The sequence below is a fragment of the Enhydra lutris genome, unplaced genomic scaffold (assembly GCF_002288905.1).
Source record: "Enhydra lutris kenyoni isolate GAN:26980312 unplaced genomic scaffold, ASM228890v2 scaffoldscaffold86, whole genome shotgun sequence".
Taxonomy (NCBI): Eukaryota; Metazoa; Chordata; class Mammalia; order Carnivora; family Mustelidae; genus Enhydra; species Enhydra lutris.
This window is the reverse complement of record NW_019154170.1, coordinates 5,745,227-5,755,220: the sequence shown is the minus strand read 5'-3', so window position 1 is coordinate 5,755,220 and position 9,994 is coordinate 5,745,227. Positions and strand designations below refer to the sequence as shown.

General features: G+C 68.6%; 2 protein-coding genes across 2 annotated transcripts; both read right to left on the bottom strand.

Annotated features, from left to right (window-relative positions):
- Positions 1 to 611: 611 nt before the first annotated feature.
- LOC111161655 (voltage-dependent calcium channel beta subunit-associated regulatory protein-like) lies at positions 612 to 1,787 on the bottom strand. Its single transcript, XM_022525420.1, has one exon. The coding sequence runs from the start codon at positions 1,785 to 1,787 to the stop codon at positions 612 to 614; it is 1,176 nt and encodes a 391-aa protein (XP_022381128.1).
- A 281-nt stretch (positions 1,788 to 2,068) lies between these two features.
- Positions 2,069 to 8,299, bottom strand: LOC111161897 (CACN beta subunit associated regulatory protein). The gene is made up of 9 exons (XM_022525962.1): positions 8,267 to 8,299; positions 6,388 to 6,501; positions 6,161 to 6,300; positions 5,848 to 5,912; positions 5,374 to 5,518; positions 4,949 to 5,120; positions 4,613 to 4,750; positions 3,901 to 4,126; positions 2,069 to 2,759 (listed from the first exon to the last, which is right to left on the bottom strand). Exons 2-9 carry the CDS (start codon positions 6,478 to 6,480, stop codon positions 2,290 to 2,292), a joined length of 1,449 nt encoding a protein of 482 aa, XP_022381670.1. The 5' UTR covers positions 6,481 to 6,501; positions 8,267 to 8,299; the 3' UTR covers positions 2,069 to 2,289.
- Positions 8,300 to 9,994: the final 1,695 nt, after the last annotated feature.

The window sequence follows — 9,994 nt, the reverse complement described above, 5'->3', positions numbered from 1 at the left end:
CTTGGGGCGGGCGCGGGGACGAGCGGATCGGGGTTTATTGCTCAGGGGGCGCCGGGGGTCGCGAGCACAGGCCGCGGTGAGGTAAACAGCTTCGGGGCCTGGGCGGCTGCGGCCTCCACCCACCCGGCCAGCCCAGAGCCAGCGTGGCCGGCTCCCGCTCAGCCGCGGTGCGGTCCCAGCTCGGCGCATGCGCCCCGCGGCAGACTCCGGCGCGTGCGGCCCGGCCCCCTCGAGGCTCTGTGGGCCCCACTCGGGGCGCCCCGCGCATGCGCCTCACTTGGCTCCTCCACCCAGAGCCTCCCGGGTGCCGGTACCAGCGTGCACCTCCCGGCATTCTGTGCGCAAGACGCCCCAGCGCGGGGACTGCCGTCGAGGCCAAAGGTAGATGGAGAAGCGGCCCCGCTCCCTCCGGTCCGGGCCCACACGCTGAGGAGCCGCGGAGTGTCCCGACTCCGTGCCGGGGGTGGGGCTGTGCGCGTGCGCACCGGAGGCCGCGCGAAGGTGACCCGAGGGCGAGAGCGCGCGCACCGGGGGGCGGCTGGAGGCGCGTCCCGCGGCGCGGGCCCCGAGCGGCGCCGAGACGCTGACGAGGCGGGTGCGGGGCGCGGGGCTTAGGCCGGGCTGTGGTCGGGAGACGTCGGCGCGGCGGCGGCCAGCGCGGGAGCCGCGGCGATGGGCTGGGCGAGGCGCGGCGGGAACAGTCTGTCGTCGAGGCCGGCCGCCAGCTTGTCCAGCAGCGTCCCCGGGGGCCCGACGCACAGGCCCGAGCCGGGGCAACCGCCGCCTCCGCCGCCGCCGGGCTCCTCCTCGATGACCGGAATGGCGGGCGCCGCCGGGTCCTCGCCCGCGCGGCCCTCGGACGGGCAGTCGACGCTGTCGCCGCGGCGCAGAGGCGCACGTGGGGGCCGGGGGTCTGGGCGGAACGGGGGCGCGGGGGGGACGGGAGTGGCGGCGCGCGCGCCGGGGTCGCTGTGCTGCCGGCCGCGCTGCTGCCACTGCTTGCGCGCGTGCGGGTGCGGGTGCGCGCGCGCGCGGTGGCGGGTGGCGCAGGGCAGTGCGTCGTCGAAGTGCGGGTCGTGGCGCAGGAACTCGTGGAAGAGCGCGTCTGTCTTCTCGTCGATGCTGTAGTCGCGGCGCGGGGCGCGGCGGGGCCAGGCGCGGGGGCTGCGGGGCCGGGTGGGCGCCTCCGTGGGCGCCAGCGCCCCCTCAAAGCTGCTGCCCACAGTGGCCGTGCGGCCGGCGCTGGTGAAGGAAGAGCGCTTCTCGGACGCGCTGGGCAGTCCGTCGTCGCCCGCGCCGCGGCCCTCGATGCTGGCGTAGCCGCTGTCCATCTGAAGCAGCTTCCGCGGACCTCCCGCCTCGCCGTCCGCGGATCGCGGTGTGGGCGGCGGCGAGGGCGGCGGGAAGGCGGGCGCGGTGGTCCCGGAGCCCGAGCCCGAACTGTCGCCGCTGCGCACCGAGTCGCGGTCGTTGCCACTGCTGCTGTGGTCCGAGGCGGCCGCGGCATGCAGCTCGAGGGAGGCGCGCAGGCTCCAGATATCCCGGTAGCTGGTCTGCGCCTGCTCCGGCCCCGAGTCCCGCTCGCCATCGGACTCCTGCTGCTGCAGCTGCTCAGTCCCCACGCCGCCGCTAGACTCTGGGGGAGACTCGGGGCTCGCTCCTCCCGCGGCGCCCACCTCCTCGGCTGCCTCTAGCCTGCAAGCCAGGCCGCAGCGGTCAAGAAGGCTGTGCACGCCCCTGCATTTTCTCCCCAGCCCCCCTGACTCTGGGTCCGGAAGGGCGGGCATGGGTGGGGACCCCCTAGGCTTGGCCAGGCTCTGCGAAAATGAATTTTTTTTTAAGAAAAATGTTGCCAGTCCCCGTTGCAGGGTATATTTTCTGGGTAAATCTGAGTCTTCCTGGCACCTGCTTTTCAACCAGGTCATTTTACAGTGTCTCAGCCAAGCACCTGCTCGTAGCATAGGCGGCCGGCTCCTCACCTGGAGAGAGGGACATTGTCCTGTGGGGCTGCTTTCTTCCTAACATCTCAGTGTGGAAGGGACTGGCTGGGGATGGACTGGATCAGGGGTAGCCCCACTCAGCCTCTAGTCCTGGACCTTACCACCCCACTGCTCCCATCCAGGAGGGCAGTGTTGGGGTGCTGCTGGCAGAAGGGGTCACAGTTTCTGAGAAGGGGCCATGCAGCTGTCAGGAACACAGGCAGGTGGGAAGGAGCACCAGGCCACAGCAGAGCCCATCAGGCCGTGGACCCCACTGGGAAGCAGTAACATCCAAGCAGGCACGTGCCCCTCACAGCCCTGACTGGGCAGGCATCCTGTCTTGGGGACCCTGGGGCCATCGTCCAGGGCCCCACCTGCCCTTCTGCCCTTCCCCTGTCTCCCCCTGTTTCCCTCTTGGGATGCATGCTGGAGAGGTGGACCCAGTGAGGCAGCCTCCAGGAGGACTGGCGGAACCGGAGGCTCGGAACCCTGTGTCTGCAGGGTTAGGAGAGCCCTCCCCAGGGCAAGGGGGAGGGGACTGAGGGGGGCAGGGGCCCACAGGTCCACCCCTAGCACTTCTATCTACTGAAAAATACCTGCCGAGGGTGGGGGACGGGCTGGTGGGGCTGGCCAGAAAGGGGCGGGGGGGCGGGAAGGCCACAGCGGCGCCTGCGCTGGCAATGTACTGGATGAAATCCCCATGGGGGGCGGCCCCCTCCTCCTGCTCTGTGCTCTCGCTGGCTGCCCGCTGCCGCTGGAACTGGTGCCGCTTGGGGGAGCCTGTAGAGGAAGGCGCGTCAGCCTGGGGCCAGGGGAGGGTTCCCCCCGCTCTGCGGTGGGGGGGGGAACCGAGGCACAAACAGGTGTGAGTCAGGTTGTCCAGGAGGTAACAGTACTCCAGAACAGCTCTGGCCAAAAACATACGGCCCGAGCCAAGACCCGCACTGGCCCCCCGAAGTGAAGGGCAGAACGGAGTGTGCGGGAGAGTGATGGACAGGCCGGCAGGGGGCCGGGGTGGGGGGGGGTCCTTCTTTTGCAGCTCTGCCTCTGCCCGTGGGCCCCCTGCAGGGCCTGGGAGAAGCTTGGGTGGGAAAGCCGCAGGTGTGGGGAGGCCAGTCAGCCAGCAGACAGGTTCCGGGCACTTGTGCACCTACGTTCCACTCTAATCGTCCTCAGGAATCAGGGTCTCCATCTCTGCTCCCAAAGGCAGTGGAGTAGGCTATCCTCTCCCTGCGCTAGCTGGAGCCAGCCCCCAACACGGGGGCTTGTGCCGTCTCCTCACCTGTCCTGGCACTGGGGCCCCCCCCCGCAGGCAGCAGGCAGCCCCGCAGCCTGTCCTGTCCTGGCCGAGTCCCCCGGAAAGGGATCCATAGAGACGTCGGTGCCCACCTCCCCAACCCCAGACACAGGCTCCTGCTTTGGACTGGGGATGAGGAAGCCCTGTGTCCTGGGCTCTCCATGATCTGGGCTCTGCAGGATTGAAGGGCTGGTCTCAGTAGTTCAGGCCTGTGGATGCTCAGGCCCAGCCCCGGGGCCGAACGGGCCTGCAAGCTGTTGTTGTAAATAAAGTTTTATTGGCGCGTATCTACACTCATGTATACGCAGTCTGCAGCTCCTTCCACACTGCCACACCAGACAGGCTGACGACAGATCCAAAACCACTGTTGTCTCCTGCCTTACAGGTCACCGGTCTGCCAACCCCCTGCTTCGCTGGGGCCCAGTGTGCGACCCAACCAGCTGGCAGCCCTTGGGCAAGATGCCTGCCGGCAGACAGGTGCCGCCAGCCAGTATGGGGCAGGCGCCTGGGGTCCGAGAGCACTGACCCCTCCCTGGGCGTGAAACCTCCTTCTTGAAGGCTGCCTGGGGCAGCAGTGGGAGCTGTACCCCCGGGGCCCAGTTTCTGCCAAGGGTCCCAGCTTACCTCTGGTGTCCAGACTGGATGCCCGTTGGCTGGGGTCCAGCTTCCATTTCTTGACCTTGAAGTAGGGGCTGGCCCCGTCCAGGCTCGCATGGCGCCGCAGCCGGGTGAAGAACTGCAGGACGGGTCCGGCCCCAGAGCCAGGGCCTGCCTCCCCGCGCCCGGCCTCCCTGTGCCCCGTTGCGGGCCCTGGGCCGGCAGGCCTGCTGCTCCTGGTGCCTGGATCCAACTAGAAGAAAAGAGGAATGCTCTCAGCCAGGGCCCTGTCCTTGCTGCCCTGCACGCTGGCTCCAGCCTAGGCCCGGCTCTGCACGCGAGTGGGCAGCTCTAGCAGACAGCGCCACCGCGCCCCACCCAGAATGAAGAGGAGCAGCAAAGGGCGCTCAGTGGCCGGCTGGAAGCTACGCTGAGCTCAGGGGTTCAGCCAGGCGCCGGCCAGATCTGGTCCTCCCAGCCCCAGACAGAGGTGTCACCAAGGGTGAGTGTCCGAGAGCATTTGTACCCTGGCTCGGGCTGGGTCCTGACCTGCCCCTTCCAGCCGCTGGAACGCTCTGTGCGCGTGAGGGGTGGCTGCGTAGTCTACGTGCCGCCTACCCCTCTTCTTCCCATGCAGGAGGTCAGGCAGGAGCAAGGGGAGTGAGGGTGGGGGAGGCCACGGGCTGACCTCTGTCCTGGAGTGGGGCAGGGAGGGGAGGGGCCGCTCGGGGGCCCTCACCCAGGTGCCTTCCCCGGAGTCGCTGGATGCCAAGGGGCTGATCTCGAAGTCAGCAGGGCCCACGGCTGAGTTGTAGGGGTCACCTGGCAGGGCGGAGCTGGGGCCCACGGAGTGGCCGGTGAGGGCCTTCCCCGGGGGCTAGGGGAGGAAGCAGTAACAGGTCAAAGAGCATGGGTGGGTGAGGGGGACTGCTGGACCCACAGCCCACTGTGCACCCCAGCCAGGTCCCCCTCCCCTGTCCTAAGATGAGGGGCCCAGCCCAGAGAGAAAGGGACCACCAGCAGGGGCGCTGTCCTGTCCAATGAGCCCCAAGCCGGCTGCCATCCCTACACTCACCTGGAAGATGGCGAGGTTGGCCTTGGGGGCGGCGGTGGCGTGGGGAGGGGTGGCTGCGCCGGCTTCACCCAGGTCGCACTCATGGATTGTGACGATCTTGAGGGGCGGCAGGTGCAGGTGGGTGAGGCGGGCATTCTTCAGGTGGTGGAAGTCCCCCTCCGTCAGGGTGTACCTGCGCCCGGCATGGCTGCCAGTCACCGTGCCAGCCAGCACCCCCCGCCCCGCCCCACGCTCGGCCCTCCATTGGACAGCCTGAACCCCCAAGCCGACACCAGCTGTCCCTGGCTCCACAGCCCACCCCGTCAATTCTGGGGGAGAGCAAGGCCAGCGCCCAGCACCCACCGCTCAGGGAGCGCAGTCACAGGGCATCAGGCTCTGGGACATCCCTTAGGGACCGGGTCCCTTGCAGCCGCGCCGCCCCTTACCTGCGGCCCTTGTCCTGCGACTTCCGGCTCTGCTCAAACAGGGCAGCCTCGTTGAAGGACACCCGGCGGCCGGTGGAGCTGGTGGACAGGAAGCGCTCCGTCTCCGCGTCCTGGCCCTCAGGGTCCTCCCCCCTGAAGTCGGGGTCTGCGAGGAGAGCCGAGAGGGTGGGCCCCGGGCGGGCCGCGCCTGGCGCTGGGCGGGCGGCCGGCCGGGGCGGGGCGGGGCGGGGCGGGGGCGAGGGGCGGGGCCCGGCGGGGGCGGGGCGGCACTCACACATCCGCTCACACACTCACTCGCTCAGCACGCGCCTGTGAGCACCTACGCGCGGGCTCTAAGGAAACAGAGATGAGTCGGAATCGAGCTGCGCCCAGTCTGGTGGGGGAGACAGACAGACACAGCCGGTCAGGCGGCCCGAGGGGGCGGGCGGGAGGGCGGGCAGGTGGGCAGGGGGCGGGCCTGGCGGGGCGCCGCACCTTGGGCCGGGCGAGCGCCATTGTCCAGGTAGGTGGTGGCGGTCTTTTCCGCTTCCTCCGTCGCTCTGGGGAGATACCGCAGGACAGCAAGGTGGGTCGGAGGGCCCACCTGCCAGGACCCGAGCTCCCGGGGCCAGGCCCCGGTGCAGACACACCGTGCTCCCCAGGCACTCAGAAGCAGGCCCCCAACACCACACGGGCTGACATTCACGCCTGCTGTCGGCACGCACGCGCGTGTGCGCGCTCGCACGGTCCCCCGGCTCCAGGCCCGCAGGGACCCCGGGGAGGCCGCTGGGGTGGGTGGACTGCGCACCTGTTGAAGCGCGGGTGAGCCTCCCAGCAGCGCCTGCACACGAGGAGCACGCCGGACAGCACCACTAGCGTGCCACCAACGAAGAGCGACATGACCACCACCAGCAGCACGTAGTTGTCCAGGATGGGGTCAGGCTCCGCCTGTGGGCCAGCAGGGGTCAGGACCGCTGGGCGTGGCCTCTGGAGGCCCGCCCGGCCCAGCCACCCCACTCCAAACCCCTCACTCACGGTGGGGCTGCCGGTGGCGTTGTCCCACCTCGAGGTCAGGGCGACGGTGGCAGCGGTGCTGGCGGCCGTGGCCATGGTGGGCGTGGGCTGCATTTTGAAGCTAGGAGGAGGAGCCTGGTGGGGGGCAGGGCCTGCTCAGACCAGCTCCTCTGTCCCCTCCCTCTCCTAGCTCCCAGGGAGTGGGAGTAGGAGTCCACACCGGGCAGTGACTCACCGGGAGGTGGAGGAGAGCCCCGAGGCAGCCCCCACCCCGCTTAGATCAACGTGAGGACCTCCGTTTCCCCATGTTTAGAACGGGGGAGGTGTATGCTATCCATCACCTCCCCAGCCGGTGGGGCCGGCCCAGCAAGGCAGCAGCTGGCCGGGAACCCTGCCCAGAAAGGGGAAAGCAGTCCTAGGAGGAACGGGGACACTGAGGCTGTTGGCTCACTACCGGGAGACCCCAGGGGCCCTGCCAGCCGCATCGGGGGAGAGGAGGGGCCGCCTGCCGCAGCCCCGGAGACTGCTTCTACAGGGAGTGGTGCCAGGATTGTGGAACGGGGTGCAGGAACTGAGCTCAGTGCCTACAAGTCACAACTCCGGGAGGTAGCTGTCCCCCTCCACCCAGTGCTAGCGGGAGCGAAAAGGCCAAAGAAGGCGCATCTGTTCCCAGCCCTGAAGAATCCGGTTCCCATGGCGACTGAGCGAGCAGGCCGAGCGGGGAGGGGGGGTGTTGCCAGGGCGCATTGGGGGAGAGGAGGGGGTGCGGGGGAGGGAGGCCTCCTGCAGGGCGGCTTGAGCCGGTCCTGGGTGGCAAGATGGCTGCTGCAGCCGCCTCCCCGCCAGTGCCCAGCGCGGGGCCCTGCGCCTCCACGAGCAGCAGCTCTGGCCAAGCACGCCAGCCTCCACGTTTGCTTTGGGCTCGGGGTAAACTGAGGCCGGGGAGGGGAGCTCAGCCCTCGGGAAAGGGGCTGCCTGGAGAGCGCACCTGCCCGCCCTCCCTACGCCAGCTCCTCCCGGTGGGAAGGACCCGGGACTGCACTCTGTAATCTCGGGCGGCAGAGTCTGGGCCGGGTGCCCCACAGCCCTGAGTGGCAGGGCGCGCGTTCGGCCTTTCCCCAGGGGAGAGGGGGAGCCTGTGTACGCTCCCGCGTCCCCGGCCCCTCCGGGTTGTAACCCCACTCGACAGCGGGGGGAAACAGGCCCCGAGAATGGGGGCGAGGGGGAGGGCCTGGCGAAAGCCAGGTGTTCTCAGCGCTCGGTCCGAGAACGACCGAGGCTGCCCGGTATCCTCAAGGGGATGGGGCGCGCAAAATGTAGGTCGGGAAATGAGTCCCGGCTGGGGGAGGGGGCAGAAGCGCAGGGGCCGTGACAGGAGGCCAGAAAAGATGGCAGGAAGCCGAGGGGTGAGAGAGGTGGACTCCTAGGGGTAGGCGGGGACCAGACCCGAGGGCGGACGTTCCCCACGGGCCCGCCCCTGAGGTCCAGCCGGTCCTTCCCGAGCTCGCTCGCCACCGCGCCCATCCCTGCGCCCCCAACCAGCCCCGGGGACGGGATGGCGAGCCCTCACGGAGAGGCAGAGAGCCGGGCTCCGGGCACATCGCCGCTTCGGGCTAATCCAGGAGACGGAGACGCCATCGCGCTCGCTGCATCTCAGGGGAAACTGAGGCCGGGATAGGGCGTGGGCGGGGGGGGGGGTCCCCCTCCCGGGCCCCAAACGGGGGTTGCGGGGCCCGCGGACCGGCCCGCACGCCCGCCCCTGCTCCCCCCACTCCCTCCCTCCGGCCTCGCCGCGTCGCGGAAAGGGCGGGTGGTCGGGAGCCGGCGGCGATCCCACGGGCCGCGCGGCCTCGGCCTGCCCCCGCCCGCCTTGGCGTATCCCCGGGCCCGCCGCGCCTACCTCAGCGCCAGGGCGCGCGGCCCATGGGGGGCGGGCGGGCGGGCGGCTGCGCGGCGTTCCCGGCGGGCTCCGGTGCCCGGTGGCCGCGGAGCAGGCGGAGAATTTATGAATGGAGAGCGCGGCGCGCGGGGGAGGCAGGCGCAAGAGGAGGGACCGCGCACGTGACCGCGTTGGCGGCGAGCCCGCTCCGACCCGCTGGGTGCCACCCGGTCCCGGGCCGACCGCCCCCGCCGCGCTCGCCGCCGCGCTCGCCGCCGCGTCTGGCTCACTGCGCGCGGGCCACCGCCTCCCCTTCCCTTCCGGCGGGAGTGGGAGGCGGAGCCTGCGCTCGCGGACGCCCCCTCCCCACGCCGAGCGGCTCTCCCGGCGGTAGCTGAGTCTCCACCCCCTCCCCTGCGACACAGCTTCTGACCCTTCCCAGGGTCCGCAGGGACGCGGAAAGAAGGGGAGGAGTCCCGTCCATTGGTTTCCCCTCCTTCGCCTCCCCCAACCTGGGAGTCCCCAGGATACACAGTCTGGGGGGGGTTGGATATATGCTCCCCGCTTCTCTTCCCTAATATGTGGCACTGCCAGGTTCACCAGGCGCTGCGTCTTGTTGGGACAAACAACGAGCAACGATAATAGAATATGACCTGTGCTGAGTGCCACCATGGCCTGCCCAGCGCCGGGTGACATCAGAACTACTCCAGCAGAGACTCCATGCCTGATGATGACCCACAAAGCTGCCCCCATTCTCCATCTCAGAGAATCGTGACTTGTTCTTCTAGATGTCCTCGTAGGACACCAACCTGCAGCAGGGTGGTCTGGGTCCTAGCCCAAGCCCCCTGGCCCTATGCTCAACACGGTGTCACCCCTTTCCCCTCCAGTGAAAACTGACACTACCACTTCAACCTCAGAGCCTTTGCACTGGCAGGTGCCGAGCCTCGAAGGCTCTTTCTTTCCCACTCAGCTTCAAGAGTCATTCCCTGGCTTCCTTCAACTCTTTCCTAAATGGCCAAGTCTCAGTGCATGTCCTCTTGGCTACCTTTGGTAAACAGCAGCTCCCACCCTGCCCCTTTCTGTGGCCCTGCATGTCGCCTGTTATTTGCTCCAGTGTGTCGTGTCCTCCTCACCCACTCCGTCACTGCAGGGTGAGTCCCAAGTCAGGAGCTGGGTCCCCAGGCATAGCACCAGCCGGCACGTCAAAGACAATCTGCCAGTCGAGTGAACACCCAGGCAAGAGCTGATTCAAGTGAGCAGGAGCTGGATGTGCAAAGGACCTGGGGTAAGAAAGTAGGTTTGGAAATCAAAGTGTTGTGTTGGAGGGAACAAGGGAAGCCGTCTTGTGGTTCCCAGCAAGAGAATGACATGGTGCCGCTGGCTGTGTGTGAACTCACCTGCCTGGAGGACAGGGGAGGAGGCTGGGGCTGTGCAAACCAGTAAGAGTGGCCACTGAGTGGACAGGCCATGCCCACGGGGGTCCACTGGAGAGCTCCAGGGTCACCCTAGGTTTGGGGCCTGAGTAACAGGTCCTGCCTTTACGCATTGGCCCCCCTGGAGTAGGAATGGGAGAGAAATTGCCCAGTGGATGGGTTCGAGTAGCGGACTGATGAGGTAGATTAGGCTCACCTCCATGTGGGGCCTGGGGCTCTGGGAAAGGTTGGGAACTGCACACGGGACGCACCCCTAGAAATGCGAACCGGCTTCCCTCTGTGCGCACACACCCTGGGCCGGGATGCCCAGAGGCGG